Consider the following 16,539-nt stretch of genomic DNA (forward strand, 5'->3'; position numbering starts at 1 on the left):
CCTCTTTGGACTTTGTCGGCATGACTCAGGAAATTGCATGAGTAAAAGTGTCTGGTTTTAGCAGGTCGAAGCCATTTCGGAACCTGATGACTATGTGCACGTAGCTGGATCTGTGCTGCTAAAGTTTTTTTTTAAACTACTGCTTTGTATCACAAATGATACTGGAAAGGAGAGCAAAAATCCCAACAGAGAATTTTTGTGAGCTGGAGACTTGGGATTAGAGGTGGTTGTAAAGGTGAGGAGGAGCAAATACTGTGGAAATACAAAAGGGGCCGGTGGAGAACGTAGAAATTTTGCCTGCGTAGGACAGAAGGCCATTGGAGGTTTACAAGGATCAGAGTGATAGACAGATATTTTGCACAGAATTATGTTAGAGGTGGCATGGTTTTGAATATTTGATTTGATTTAAGCTGCAGATTGGGAAGTAATTGAGAATGAATTTCAGTCCCTTTATAAAAGTGTGATAGTTGCTGGGTATATCCACATTGGATTCCAAAGTAGTTTTTCTCTGTTTTTAGTAAGGTTTTTGTTTACATGTTAGAAATAAAAAATGGCCTGTTATAAAATAAGCAGCATTTGTCCTGACTAAAAATGGGATCCAAACCTGTATTAGAATGAACTGCTCTGCTTTTCTTATTCCCTTTGCCTGAATATGTTGTTTCCTGTTGGGAATCCTCCATCTGAGACATTAGACAACACAGACAAATGTCATTTATCATACTTAATGCATCATATGGGGGCTGAGGTGATGGGATTCAGTAGGCCTGGGCTGTCTAACCCATGAACTGAAGGTATTCTGGTCATGTTTTAAAATTTTTCCAACTGGTTTGCCCTGTTTTAAATTTTGTGGTGAAAAATGTGTTGCTGGAAAAGCACAGCAGGTCAGGCAGCATCCAAGGAGCGGGAGAATTGACGTTTCAGGCATAAGCCCTTCAGGCCTGGATGTCTGAAAAAGTTAATTTTAGAACCATTTGTAGGCTGTTGCTATGTCATAATTCTTAGTTTCCACATTAACTAAATACAAATCTAGCAGGCATATTGATCTGCCATCAGTAGGCTATTTGGAAAGTATTGCAACTAAACTACTTCATATCCTTGTGAAGTATTTACATTTGCTTGTGTTTCAGCCAGGAACATTGGTTAAATGTTGGCTATGAGTGCGTGATTGCCCATCCAGGTGTTGAGCCCAGTAATTGAACATTGGTTCCACAGCACAATACCAAGGGCTGAAGGGCCTGTACTGCGCTGCAATGTGAAACCTATCTATCCTACACTATTCCATTTTCATCCATATGTTTATCCAATGACCATTTTAAATGCCCTTAAAGTTGACAAGTCTACTACTGTTGCAAGCAGTGCATTCCAAGCCCCTACTACTGAGTAAAGAAACTATCTCTGTCATCTGTCCTATATCTTATCACCCCTCCATTTTAAAGCTGTGTCCCCTTATGTAAGCCATCACCATCCATATACTGCCCAAAGCATGCTCCCACCTAAAGTCAACTAGCTCAACACTTTTCCTCACCAGCTTTTGTCTGCTCTGGGGACTCCACCCTTTGTGATCTGAGAAACATCCCAGTCACTGATCTGACTGAATATGGGCAAGATCTGAATGTTGGAATTTGGCTAGGAGAATCGACATTTCAGACAGTCCTTTCATCAGGACTGAAGGGCTTTTATTGGAAACATCCATTTTTCTCCTCAGATGCTGCCTGTCCTGCTTCCTTTTCCAGCACCACACTTTCTCAAGTCAAATCTCCAGCATCTGCAGTCCTCACTTTTGCCTATAAGAATATGGCTCCTAATCTAAGCTCCGCTAAATAATCATCTGCTCTTATTCTACACTTTGGGAACTTAACCAATGTGCGATTATAAGCCAAAATAGTTGTTTGTGTGAGAGCTCCACTTTTTAATCTTTGAGTTGCACTTCTCGCACCATCAGTAGAGAACTGCCTCCAGTTCGTTGTTACCACTGCAGTGCAATGACTGTATTTGTAATAACATTCAGAAATGATTAAGATGTACATGGTTTGCTTTTTTGCTGATCAGCCTTTAAAATGTCTATATTTTCAGAGCACTTATGGATAATTTCATCTTAATGCTTATAATCTAACTGTCTTTAATATTATGTCACACCATAATCTTTCAAGGGTATTGTTCAAATATTGAGCTTCTCCAAGAGGAGACAGGTTGTTGGCATTAAGACATTTCCCATTACAGGTAGGATAGCAAATCCTTGGAAAGGAAATTTCAATAACCTTTAGAATTGCAAGACTTGTTTTCTTTGCTTTTGTCTTATTTGTTCATGGATAAGTGTGGGCCAACATTTATTGCCTATCCATAACTGCCCGAAACTGAGTGGTTTGTTAGGGCTATTTAAGAGAGTAGTTCAGAATCAACTGTGCTGTGATTGTAAATTTCTACTTTGTCCAATTGGTCTCCACGGATTTGTATTTCATGCCATCATTCCTTGACTTACTGTAGTTAACCTCCCTCTGCATTTTCTTCAATTCCTCTGTCACTCATCTGGCTTTCCCTTTATTACGAAAATAAAATCAGGATTGACAATTTGAGTATTTGTGCTTTTTCTAAAAGGTGGTTAAAGGAAGGTCCAAGAAATTTTAAAATCATGAATGAATTGTAGATGGTTAGTGAGTAATTCTCACAATAGTGTTTGGCAGTGAAGGAATTAACTATGGATTCTTGTAGAAGAATGAAGAAATTATTATTTTGTTATGCAGAATACACTTAACGGTAAGGTCCTGGGCGGTGTTGCTGAGCAAAGAAAGCTTGGAATGCAGGTTCATTATTCCTTGAAAGTGGAGTCGCAGGTAAACGGTGATGAAGGCATTTGGTATACTTGCCTTATTGGTCAGTGCATTGATTAGAGTACTGCGCTCAATTCTGGTCTCCTTGTTTTGGAAAGATATTAAACTGGAGAGGGTGTAGGAAAGATTTTATAAGGATGTTGCTGGGGTTGGAGGGTTTAAGTTACAGGGAGAGGCTGAATAGGCTGGGGCTATTTCCTCCGGAGCATCAGAGGCTGAAGGGTGAAATTGGAGGTCTATAAAATCGCGAGGGGCACAGAAAGGGTGAACAGTCAAGGTCAATTTCCCAGAGTAGGGGAGTCCAAACCATGAGACCATAGGTTTAAAGTAAGGGGGGAAAAGACTTAAAAAGGGTCTGAGGGCCAACTTTTTCATAGAGGGTGGAGTGTGTATTGAATGAGCTGCCACAAAGTAGAGGTGGCTAGTACATTTACAACATTTAAAAGGCACCTGATGGGAATATGAATAGGAAGGGTTTAGAGAGATACGAGTTGGCAAAATGAGGTTAGATCAATTTTGGATATCTGGTTGGCATGGATGAGTTGGGCCAAAGGGTCTGTTTCCATGCTGTACGACTCTGACTTTAAGTGGCTTCTTCTCCATTACTGTTTGATAAAAGGAGGAATGAATTTAACCTTTTACATAATGCACTTACTAGTGTGAATAAAACACATTCTATGATTTATGTATTATTAATTATAAATGACAGCTCAATAAGTTGAACTAGCAACAATCCTCTGAGATTTCACAATGTGTGCAATACATGTAATAATGCAAATTCTCCATAAATCTAGCAATATGCTTTAACTAGTTGTTGAATTTTAAATGATGACGATTGGTAAAACATTTTACTACTTGAACTGTAGAGCGCCATGTTTACACTTTATTTATTCTTGTCCATTTAGGTTTTATGAAGTCAGTGATTCTAATCTGGTCCCCTCATTCTATCTAGAACGTAGAACATTGCAGCACAGTACAGGCCCTCCGGCCCTCAATGTTGTGCTGACCTGTGAAACCAATCTGAAGCCCATCTAACCTACACTATTCCATTCTCATCCATATGTCTATCCATTGACCATTTAGATGCCCATAAAGTTGGCGAGTCTGCTACTGTTGCAGTCAGGGCGTTCCACGCCCCTACTACTCTTGAGTAAGAAAACTATCTCTGACATCTGTCCTATATCTATCACCCCTCAATTTAAAGCTGTGTCCTTTCGTGCTTGCCATCGCCATGTGAGGAAAAAGGCTCTGTCCACTCTATCTAACCCTCTGATTTTCTTTTATGTCTCAATTAAGTCACTTCTCAACCACCTTCTCTCTAATGAAAATAGCCTCCTGTTTCTCAGTCTTTCCTCTTAAGACCCCCCCCCCCCCCCCCCCCCCCATACCAGGCAACATTCTGGTAAATCTCAGCTGAACCCTTTCCAAAGTTTCCACATCCTTCCTACAGTGTGGTGACTCGAGCTGTGCGCAGTACTCCCAAGTGCGGCCACACCAGTGTTTTGTACAGCTGCAGCATGACCTCCTGGTTTCAAAACTCAATTCTCCTAGCAGTAAAAGCTAACGTACTGTATGCCTCCTTAACAATCTTATCAATCTGGGTGGCAACTTTTAAGGATCTATGTACCTGGACACCGTGATCTCTCTGCTCATCGACACTACCAAGAATCTTGCCATTAGCCCAATACTCTGCATTCCTGTTACTCCTTCCAAAGTGAATGACCTCTCACTTTACCGCATTAAACTCCATTTGCCATCCCTCAGCCCAGCCCTGCAACTTATCAATTTCTCTGTAACCTACAAAACCTTTGGCACAATCCACAACTCTACCGACCTTAGTGTCATTCACAAATTTACTAACCAATCCTTCTATGCCCTCATCCAAGTATAAAAATGACAAACAGCAGTGCACCCAAAACAGATCCTTGTGGTAAAGCACTAGTAACTGAACTCCAAGCTGAACGTTTCCCATCAACAACCACAAGCTATCATCTTACAGCTAGCCAATTTCTCATCCAAACCGCCAAATCACCCTCAATCCAATGCCTCTATTTTGTGCAATAGCCTACTGTAGGGTACCTTACCAAATGCCTTGCTGAAATCCATATACACCACATCAACTGCTTTACCCTCATCCACCTGTTTAGTCATCTTCTCAAAGAACTCTAAGGTTTGTGAGGCACAACTTAACCTTCACAAAACCATGTTGACTATCCCTAATCAAATTATTCCTTTCCAGATGATTTATAAATCCTACCTTTTATAACTCTTTCCAACACTTTTTGAAATCTCTTTTGGAGTAGAAGTGACCTGTACAAGAAGGACGGATTGCACCTAAATTGGAAGGGGGCTAATATACTGGCAGGGAAATTTGCTAGAACTGCTTGGGAGGATTTAAACTAGTAAGGTTGGGGGGGGTAGTGGTGGGGGGAAGATGGGACTGGGATATCATAGCAATTACAGAAACATGGCTCCGTGATGGGCAGGACTGGCAGCTTAATGTTCCAGGATACAAATGTTACAGGAAGGATAGAAAGGGAGGCAAGAGAGGTGGGGGAGTGGCATTTTTTGATAAGGATGAGCATTACAGGTGTACTGAGGGAGGATATTCCCAGAAATACATCCAGGGAAGTTATTTGGGTGGAACTGAGAAATAAGAAAGGGATGATCACCTTATTGGGATTATATTATAGAGGGAAATTGAGAAACAAACTCGCAAGGAGATCTCAGTTACCTGTAAGAATAATAGAGTAGTTATGGCAGGGGATTTTAACTTTCCAAACATCAACTGGGACTGCCATAGTGTTTAAAGGTTGAGGTAGAGAGGAATTTAAGTGTGTACAAGACAATTTTCTGATTCAGTATGTGGATGTACCTACTAGAGAAGGTGCAAAACTTGACCTACTCTTGGGAAATAAGGCAGGGCAGGTGACTTGAGGTGTCAGTGGGGGAGCACTTTGGGGCCAGCGACCATAATTCAATTAGTTTTAAAATAGTGATGGAAAAGGATAGATCAGATCTAAAAGTTGAAGTTCTAAATTGGAGATAGGCCAATTTTGATGGTATTAGGCAAGAACTTTTGAAAGCTGATTGGAGGCAGATGTTCGCAGGTAAAGGGGCGGCTGGAAAATGGGAAGCCTTCAGAAATGAGATAACAAGAATCCAGAGAAAGTATATTCCTGTCAGGGTGAAAGGGAAGAATGGTAGGTATAGAGAATGCTGGATGACTAAAGAAATTGAGGGTTTGGTTAAGAAAAATAAGGAAGGATATGTCAGGAATAGACAGGATAGATTAAGTGAATCCTTAGAGTATAAAGAAAGGAGTATACTTATGCGGGAAATCAGGAGGGCAAAACGGGGACATGAGGAAGCTTTGGCAAATAGAATTAAGGAGAATCCAAAGGGTTTTTACAAATATATTAAGGACAAAAGGGTAACTAGGGAGAGAATAGGGTCCCTCAAAGATTGGCAAGATGGCCTTTGTGTGGAGCCGCTGAAAATGAGGGAGATACTAAATTAATATTTTGTATCAGTATTTACTATGGAAAAGGATTTGGAAGATATAGACTGTAGGGAAATAGATGGTGACATCTTGCAAATGTCCAGATTAGAGGAGGAAGTGCTGGATGTCTTGAAACGGTTAAAAGTGGATAAATCCCCAGGACCTGATCAGGTGTACCTGAGAACTCTGTGGGAAGCTAGAAAAGTGATTGCTGGGCATCTTCCTGAGATATTTGTATCATCGATAGTCACAGGAGAGGTGCTGGAAGTCTGGAGGTTGGCTAACATGGTTCCACTGTTTAAGAACGGCAGTGAAGACAAGCCAGGGAACTACAGACTGGTGAGGCTGACCTTGGTGGTGGGCAAGTTGTTGGAGGGAACCCTGAGGGACAGGATGTACATGTATTTGGAAAGGCAAGGACCGATTCGGGATAGTCAGCATGGCTTTGTGCATGGGAAATCATGTCTCACAAACTTGATTGAGTTTTTTGAAGAAGTAACAAAGATGATTGAGGGCAGAGCAGTAGATGTGATCTATATGGACTTCAGTAAGGTGTTCGACAAGGTTCCCCATGGGAGACTGATTAGCAAGGTTGGATCTCATGGAATACAGGGAGAACTAGCCATTTGGATGCAGAACTGGCTCAAAGGTAGATGACAGAGGGTGGTGGTGGAGGGTTGTTTTTCTGACTGGAGGCCAGTGACCAGTGGACTGCCACAAGATCGCTGCTGGACCCTCTACCTTTTGTCATTTACATAAATGATTTGGATGTGAGCAAAGAGGTACAGTTAGTAAGTTTGCAGTTGACAGCAAAATTGGAGATGTAGTGGATGGCAAAGAGAGTTACCTCCAGATTACAACAGGATCTGGACCAGATGGGCCAATGGGCTGAGAAGTGCCAGATGGAGTTTAATTCAGATAAATGTGAGGTGCTGCATTTCGGGAAAGCAAATCTTAGCAAGACTTATACACTTAATGGTAAGGTCCTAGGGAGCTGTTGCTGAACAAAGAGACCTTGGAGTGCAGGTTCATAGTTCCTTGAAAGTGGAGTCGCAGGTAGATAGGATAGTGAAGAAGGCGTTTGGTATGCTTTCCTTTATTGGTCAGAGTATTGAGTACAGGAGCTGGGAGGTCATGTTGCGGCTGTACAGGACATTGGTTAGACCGCTGTTGGAATATTGCATGCAATTCTGGTCGTCTTCATATTGGAAATATGTTGTGAAACTTGAAAGGGTTCAGAAAAGATTTACAAGGATATGGTCAGGGTTGGAGGATCTGAGCTACAGGGAGAGGCTGAACAGGCTGGGGCTGTTTTCCCTGGAGCGTCAGAGGCGGAGGGGTGACCCTTATAGAGGTTTACAAAATGGATAGGATAAATAGACAAAGTTTTTTTCCCTGGGGTCAGGGAGTCCAGAACTAGAGGGCGTAGGTTTAGGATGAGAGGGGAAAGATATAAAAGAGACCTGAGGGGCAACTTTTCACGCAGAGGGTATGGAATGAGCTGCCAGAGGGTATGGAATGAGCTACATGTATGGAATGAGCTGCCAGAGGAAGTGATGAAGGCTGGTACAATTGCAACATTTAAGAGGCATTTGGATGGGTATCTGAATAGGAAGGGTTTGGAGGGATATGAGCCGGGTGCTGGCAGGTGGGACTAGATTGGGTTAGGATATCTGATTGGCGTGGACGGGTTGGACTGAAGGGTCTGTTTCCATGCTATACGTCACTGACTCTGACTTTACCCACAACTGAAGTAAGGCTTCCTGGACTATAATTATCAGGGTTGTCTCTACTCCCCTCTTTGATCAAGGGAATGACATTTGCTATCCTCCAGTCTTCTGGCGCTATCTCTGTAGACAATGACAACATAAAGATCTAAGCCCAAGGCTCGGCAATCTCCTTCCTGGCTTCATAGATAATCCTTGGATAAATCCCATTGAGCCCAGGGGATGCATCTATTTTTACCCTTTCCGGAATGGTTAACACCACCTCCTTTTGAACCTCAATCCCATCTAATCTAGTAGACTGTATCTCCATATTCTCCTCGATAGCGTTGTCTTTTTCAAAGTATTCATTCAGTGCATTCCGTATCTCTGCTGACTCCATGCACAACTTTCCACTATTATTCTTGATTGGCCCTTATCTTACTCCTGTTATTCTTTTATTCCTGATATACCTATAGAAAGCCTTGCCTATCTACCAATTACTTCTCATGGCCCCTCCTGGCTCCTCATAGGTCTCTTTTTTTAGGTCTTTCCTGGCTAACATGTGACTCTCAAGCCTCCTAACTGAGCCATCACATCTCCTAACATAAGCCTCCTTACTCTTGACAAGAGATTCAACTTCCTTAGTAAACCACGGCTCCCGTGCTGGACAACTCCTCTTCTCCCTGCCTGACAGGTACATCAGGTATATACTTATCAAGGATCCACTGTAGCTGTTCCTTGAATAAGTACATTTCAATAATCTATTTGTTGCTGGCCATATCTGTATTTTGATTGAAGGACTTAACTGATCCAGGGTGTGCTTTATTTATTTCTGTTTAATATGGCACGTATCCTCTTTACACTACTGTATCAAGACATGAAAATAAACATTACCCCATAAATACTTTTCTTATGATCTCAACTGGAGTTTTTCTTTTCTTGTAGAAATTTTAACTGGGGTGATCAAGAATCTGAAGAAGGATGGAGAGTGGAAGGTATGTAATACCTATTTGGACCTGAATACTTTCAGCTTGGAGAAGGAAAGAGAAATGATTCATCTTCAGGCAGTTTCTTTTGTGCGTTTGGACTTACTCAATGGTTCAAGTACCAGTATCAAAATCTGATATAAGAATAATTTGGACCTTATTAGTGATGTTAGGCGGTTGGATGCTGTTTCCAATCATAAGCTTGCTGTACCATCCTTTGGAAAAAATTAGTGACTGAATTTACAGTAATGTTTCTATGGGCTCATGTAACTTACATTTTGTATGGAATGTGAAGATTCCAAGCAATTGAGCTGTGGTCACTGCCTTGATTTGTTTCATCTCCAGTCAGCGTTGATCTTGGAAGGAAGTGTCTTGCAATTCTGACAGTGCAATAAATTAAATACAATCTCTGTATCCTTAGCTTGAATGCTAGGTGGCATAGGGTGATAAATCTTTGGCAGTAATTAATAGCTTGATAGTGTTGTCAGTGTTTGCTTAAATCAGATATGGTATTTACACTTTTCAAAAGCTCATTGTTATATGATGCATGAAATGCTGATACCTGAGCCATAAATTCCTCAAAGCTTATATAAATTATTGCATTAGAGTAAGTGTACCAGGTCTTCGAAATGGAGCAGGGTAGAAGCAAGTCATTCTTAATCCTAAGGGACTGTCTAAGAAGAGGAGGACCAGTTAAGAATCCCAAAAATTCCAAGACTTACAGGAGGGCAAAATAGAATAGATAAAATTCAGAACAGGTAAATGGAAGGTATTAGCATTGAAAAAGAATGAAAAGTGTGCATTCAGCTCACCTGCTTAGTTCAAAATAAATCATTGAAAGATCTGCAAATGGAAAATGTACTTCAGTTTCCCAATCAATTCAGGTAATACTCATAAGGCAGGTGGGTCTGCTGTGTGCTAAAACTTGGTTAATAAACTTCATCCACAAGGGAAAAGGATGTCAGCTCCAGTCTTACTGATTGGCTTGGATCCAGATTGAGACACACACAGGTCTCTGTTTAAAGCACAGCTGCTGAAAGTTTGTAACGTTGTGATTGGTGTGATCCAAAAGAAGCCTCTTCTGAGGATATGGTGCATCTAATGCTCCATACTCCACCCCCCCCCCCCCCCACCCCACCCCCCTTTGCTTCCCAGTCCAACAGTAGTGCTAGCAGGCTAAGAAATGAGTGCACATGGAAACCTCAGACTATCAATCTCGTGAGTTAAATGAGAGATTCATTCAGTGCCAATAGAAAAGTAAAGTTAACTATATTGAATGTTTTAAGTTTTTCAAATGCAGGACAAACTGGCAATGAACAATTATTATCTTAAAGTAGTTTTGCAGTGACTAACTTCTGTGTGGGATAAAAAGCAGGAAATGTAATGAAAACTATGGGAGAAATAAAACAGACCAAATGATACCCCTCTTTCTCATTGATATTGGTACATTGACAAAATTGTAAATACCGGTCTCTTTATTCTGTAACTATGAAGTCTAGTTTGTATTCTGAGATACTTTTATTCCTCTGCCCCACCAAATAAGTACCTCCCTATTCTTACTAGCAGAATGTACTACCTCGCTTTTTCATGTGTCTGTGCTGAACTTCATTTACCAATTAATAGCCTGTTCTACAAATTTACTTATCTCCTGTAATGTGTTGCAGTCCTCCTCAGAATTGACTGCTCACCCTTCATCTGCAAGCTGGTGTTATTTGGTATCAAAGATTTATCAATTATCAATAACAATTTGAACTTTGTGCATTTAGGAAATATAAATTGTGAACTCAATACAAATTCTTGTGGAATACCACTTCCCACCTCCTGAAATTCTGAATATCCATCCTGTGTTCCTATTCTTTGCTTTGGATTTCCAGTGGCTTCAAGATTCCTGATTGGATTAAGTAAAAAAAAATGTGCATTTAGTATATGGGGCACATTACTGAAGGTCTTTTGAAAATTGAAACAAATAGCATACACAACACTTCCATTATCTATTCTCTGTTATCTTTTCCAAAAGTTTGAGATATTGGATCAAGAAGGATTTTCATTTTTTGAAATCCATATTTGACTATTCATTGTTATATTTTTAATTTAAGGTGTTCTTGCATTTTCTCCTTTAGTAAGGGTTCCATTTTGTTGTTTTCTTCTGCTAATGTTGAACTGGTTGGGTCTTTAATCCATTCCCTAGAAATGTAATTTCATTATGTATGAAAGGTGACAATACATCAGTTTCTACCAAATCACTGGCATCTTTTTCTGATGAATTATTAAATACTAGTAATATTGCCTCAAATTTCTCTTCCCTAAATAATAAAATGTAATTTATAATAGAATTTTCCATAAAGTTTGAAAATGATGTAATTCAATTTGAAACTAGGGTCTTAAATCTATACAAGGCAATGAAGGTATAAGGGGCCCATTGGCTGTTATGGATTGGTGAAAGATATGAAAGTAGATGTGCAGTGTATAAAATTTACTGATTAAATACATTTTTTAACAAAACATGTGCATTACTTTTAAGGCACAAAAATCTAATCAGAAAAGTGAGTTAACCATAGTCGACAAAGGAAGCTAAAGATTGATTGTATTAGATAAAAGGAGGTGGTTTAAGGTTTCCAGAAATCTAGGAGGCCTGAGGATCAGGAGCATCTTAGAACTTGGTAAAAGAAACTGATAATGGAGTTTTAAATATAAATGAGCAAGAAGCATGAAAATGGATTGTAAAGGTACCCATATGTAAGTAAAGAGGAAAACTATTAGCAAGTACAATATTAGTCAATTATAGGCAGAGTTGAAATGTTGTGGGAAGTGATAGAGAAGCTAAATAATTACTTTGTGTCTGTTTTCACCAAGGAAAAGACCAGAAACCTTTCAGAAATAATAAAGATTCAAGAGCCTGGTGTGAATGAGGAACTGAAATAAGTTAGCATTTAGTGTCAAACAAAATAGTAGTACTAAAGAAATTTAAAGGACTAAGTTGAGACATTTCCCGATCTGAGTTAGAGTCACACCTTTGTTCAACTCGCAGGCCAACTAGACATCCCAATATGACCTAGTCCCATTTAGTCCATTTCCCTCTTAAGCAATTCCTATTCATGTACCTATCCAGATGCCTTTCAAATCTTTTAATTATACCTGCCTCCACCAATTCCTCTAACAGCTTGATCCATACTTGCATCACCTTCTGTGTGAAAAGTTACCCCTCGGGTCCTTTTTAAATCTTTCCCCTCACCTTAAACCTACATCCTCTATTTTTACTCCATCATCCTCGGAAAAAGACCTTGGCTATTCACCCTATCCACGCTCCTCATGATTTTATAAATCTCTAAGGTTGCCCCTCGACCTCCAATCCTCCAAGAAAACTGGCCCTAACCTGTTCAGCCTTTCCCTTAAAGCTTAAACCCTCGAGTCTTGGTGACATGATTTAGTTCCCAGAGTATTGAAAGAAGTGACTGTACAGATGGTGGATGCATTGGTGATCATCATTCAGAATTCTACCAATTGTGGAATTGTGCTTGCAGACTGAAGGATTGTAAATGAAACCTCCCTATTTAAGAAAGGAGAGACCTAAAACAGGAAATTAAAGATCTGTTAGTCTGACATCGGTCATGATACAAATATGATCTGTTGTAGTTCTGTTCGCCAAGCTGGGAATTTGTGTTGCAGACGTTTCGTCCCCTGTCTAGGTGACATCCTCAGTGCTTGGGAGCCTCCTGTGAAGCGCTTCTGTAATCTTTTGGTCAACTAGCCACGAAACGACACGACCAGCTATCCTTAGTAGCCAGACACGCAGATGACAAGCAACATGAATTCGACTGGGACAACATGACTATTATAGGACAAGCCAAACAGAACAGCCAGGGGAATTCCTAGAGGAATGGCACTCATCCACAGATTCAATCAATAAGCGCATCGACCTGGACCCAATACACTGGCCAACTGACATCCAGAAGCGGCAGATTCAAACCACTATAAATGCCGGAGGAAAGATCACAGAAGCGCTTCACAGGAGGCTCCCAAGCACGGAGGATGTCACCTAGACGGGGGACGAAACATCTGCAACACAAATTCCCAGCTCGGCGAACAGAACCATAACAATGAGCACCCGAGCTACAAATCTTCTCACAAACTTTGAACGAATATGATTTACTATAAAGGATGTGATAACTGGACGGTCAACATAGATTTATGAAAGGCAAATCACATCTGTTCCAAGTATTTTGAGAATGTTACCAGTGAAAGAGGTAAGGCAGACCCATTGGATATGGTGGATTTTCAGAAAGCTTTTGATAAAGTCCAATAGAAGTTAGTTAACAAAATTAGAGTGCATGGATTAGAGGCTAATATACTGACATGAATTGAGGATTGCTTATCTGATTGAAATGCAGATTATCAGGCTATGATTAGTCTGGTACCACAAGGATCAGTGCTTCGGGCTGCAGTTCAGTCTGATGTGGGGACCAAACATACTGCTAGTTATCCGCAAACATAGAATTATGAGAGTTGAGGATGCAAAGAGGCTGCAAGGGCATTTAGACAAATTGAGTGGATAAGAGTATAGCAGATAAAATAAAATGTGATTGAGTGAGAGGTTTCCACATTGATTGGAGGAACGGGCGTGCAAAACATTTCATTACTGGTGAGAGATTTGGGAAGCGTGAGTGTCCGAAGGGACTAGTGTATTCTTATTCATGATTCTCTGAAATTTAGCCTGTAGGTGCAGCAAACACTTAAGAAAAGAAAGAAGATGGTATATTTTCTTTTATCCTCTTAGGATAAGAGTATAAAAATAATGGTGTTGTTTCAATTGTCTTGAATCTTAGTGAGAGCACACTTCAATTATTGTGCATTGTTAAGGTTCCCTTGCCCATGGCAAGGTATATTTTCCATAAAAGAATGCAATGGAAGTTCCTCATCTAATTCCTGCACTGGTGGGGCTGTCATTTTTAGGGAAGATTGAGGAACCTGGGCCTCTTAACAGTTTAGGCCAACGAGAAGTGAGCTAATTGAAATAAGCAGAATGCTTAGAGGGCTAGAGTAGGTAAAAAGGATCTTGGGTGGCTAACCATTGAAGATAAGGTACAAGCTATTTAGCAATGAGATGAGTAAATTCTTTACTAAGAGGGTAGCATTTTAAAAAGCCTTGCCATGGCTGACCATTGATCCACAGCCATTGTGTGCAAGATCGATTTTTGTATATTAACGATATTATGGCATAACATGGGTGACAGCAGAAAGGTGGATAATCAGCCTTAATCCAGGGCAGGTTCAAGGGGCTGAATAGCCTACTCATGCTCTTATGTTTCTGTGAAAATGTAGGAAATTCTCCATTGCAGCATGACAAAACCATTTCAATTATCAGTCACTTAATGAACAGCTTCCCAATATACGGTTTACCTTTTTGATCATTTGTACCCATTGCCCTGCAGTTAAATTTAAATTATGTTCTTAACACCCAATTTTAACATTACCTAACCATTGCTTTTTTTAAAATATATTGTCACAATATCATGCTGTCAGTCTTGATTAAATGCCTCTCCCAAATAATAATCAAAAGGAATTGGTTAAATACAACTTTCTCTAAACCTTTCCTAGGTTCTGCTTGTGGATCACCTAAGTATGAAGATCTTGTCTTCCTGTTGTAAAATGTCTGACATAATGGCAGAAGGCATTACCAGTGAGTAAATGTAACCATTTGTTTAGTTTGAATCCCAGTTTGAGGAAGGCATGGAGTTGGCTTGCGTGGCTGGGGTGGTGGGGGAAGGGTTCTGCATGAAGGTGTAAAGACTAGCCAGGGTAACTTGTGCATTTGGTATATATTGTTTTACATTGCAAAGTGATCATTGTTTAATTATTGCACAAAGAAACCTGCCTGGATGGATCTGCCAAGGATTAATTTTATTGCACAGAGGCACAGTCCAAAGTTTCATTAACCACCTGACCTCTGCATGTTGTAAAGCACAGTATTGTATTTGCATCCATGAAACAGGTAATATATATCATTGTATAATGAACTCACACAGGAGGCTACTTGGCATACCATTTTTAATATTAGTAAAAGTACTTGTTTTCTTTAAAAATGGGAATCAGTTTAGTTTATTGCGAAGTCTGTAACTCTGAGAGGAAGGAGACTCTTAACAGACAAGGACACTAGATTCCAATTTAGTGAGTTATCAAATTCAATACTGTTCAATACAATCAACATCAATTTTCATGCTCTCTGGAGCTCTACCCCCCCCCCTCCTCCCAATTTCCCATTGTTTGAAGAGTACCCTCTACTTCTGTTCCTTTGAATTAAGGCAGATTACCTCACTTATTTACCACATATTCTCTCTGCCATGTTCTTGCCCATTCCACCTATTGAAATCCCCACTAAGCTTACAGCTTATATTACCACCCATTTTTGTCATTTGCAAATTTTAGATTCTGAATGTAAGTTTGCTCGCTGATCTAGAAGGTTCATTTTCAGACGTTTATGATACGAGGTAACATCAGTGAGCCTCTGGTGAAGCACTGGTGTTAGTGACCTGCTTTCCATTTGTGTTAAGGTTTCCTTGGGTTGGTGATGTCCATTCCTGTCATTTGCTGATTCTGACTCCAAACAATTGATTACAGATTGCTGACTGCTCGAACCCAAACGTGGGATATACTAGCAAACCATTTTATTCCTTCTGTTTTCGTTTTGTTAACCAAACCTCCGTCCACGCTGTCTGTCTCTCTGTGCTGTCCCTCATTCATTCTCTCTTCCGCGCCTCCCCCCCTCCAAAAAAAGTATCCTTGTACTCTAATTTTGTTTGTTAATCTCTGTGGCACCACCCCAAACACTTTCCGAAAGTCCAAGTACAATGCATCCACTATTTACTTTGCTGGTAACGTGTTATGGGCCAGGTCTGGCCCCCCCCTCAAAACATTTCAAGAACATGGTCTAGACCCTAATTTTGCTAGTTGTTTTAAGCAGGTATAACGTAGCTATTCCAGGAGTGATGCAGCTGGTCAACCCACTTAGTTTTAAACAAAACTGTATTTATCTATGAGATTACCGAATGAAACACAAACAAAAGAGAACCGAGTACAGAATAACTTAATTTCTCCAAAACTTCAGGTTATTCCAACTGTTCCAATACTTGTACCAATCCCCACAAACATGTCTTTGCACAAAAGGTAAAGTCAAGCAGGGTCATACAGGAGAGATCTCCAAGAGCGTACCAGTATAGACCTGCTTCTCTGGGTCCAGTAGCTTCTACAACATTACTGTGCTAATAACAAGTCAAACCAGACTAAACCTGAGCTGGGAGCACTTCCATTGTTACAAGTGTTTTTGTTTTAAAAGCTTGAAAACCCTTTGCTTGAGGAAGAATCTGTTGGCTATAATCGAACTGGAGCTAAAACCCATCCAAACCCAGACTTTTCTGAGTCTGTCTTTTACAACCTCTCTTGGGGCGGGGGGGGGGGGGAAGAAAACGAAAGACAGCACAGTGGCTTAGTGGTTAGCACTGCTGCCTCACAGCACCAGGGTC

The 16,539-nt window shown here is 40.4% G+C and overlaps 1 protein-coding gene across 1 annotated transcript in view; it reads left to right on the forward strand.

Moving 5' to 3' along the window:
* The window catches only part of stxbp2 (syntaxin binding protein 2), a 69,014-nt gene that overhangs the window by 12,717 nt on the left and 39,758 nt on the right, over positions 1–16,539 (forward strand). Inside the window, exons 2-3 of the mRNA XM_060855326.1 lie at positions 8,982–9,031; positions 14,618–14,699. Of these exons, the coding sequence (XP_060711309.1) occupies positions 8,982–9,031; positions 14,618–14,699 (132 nt within the window). The remainder of the gene's footprint in view (positions 1–8,981; positions 9,032–14,617; positions 14,700–16,539) is intronic.

This window comes from Hemiscyllium ocellatum, chromosome 45 (genome assembly GCF_020745735.1).
Source record: "Hemiscyllium ocellatum isolate sHemOce1 chromosome 45, sHemOce1.pat.X.cur, whole genome shotgun sequence".
Lineage (NCBI taxonomy): Eukaryota > Metazoa > Chordata > Chondrichthyes > Orectolobiformes > Hemiscylliidae > Hemiscyllium > Hemiscyllium ocellatum.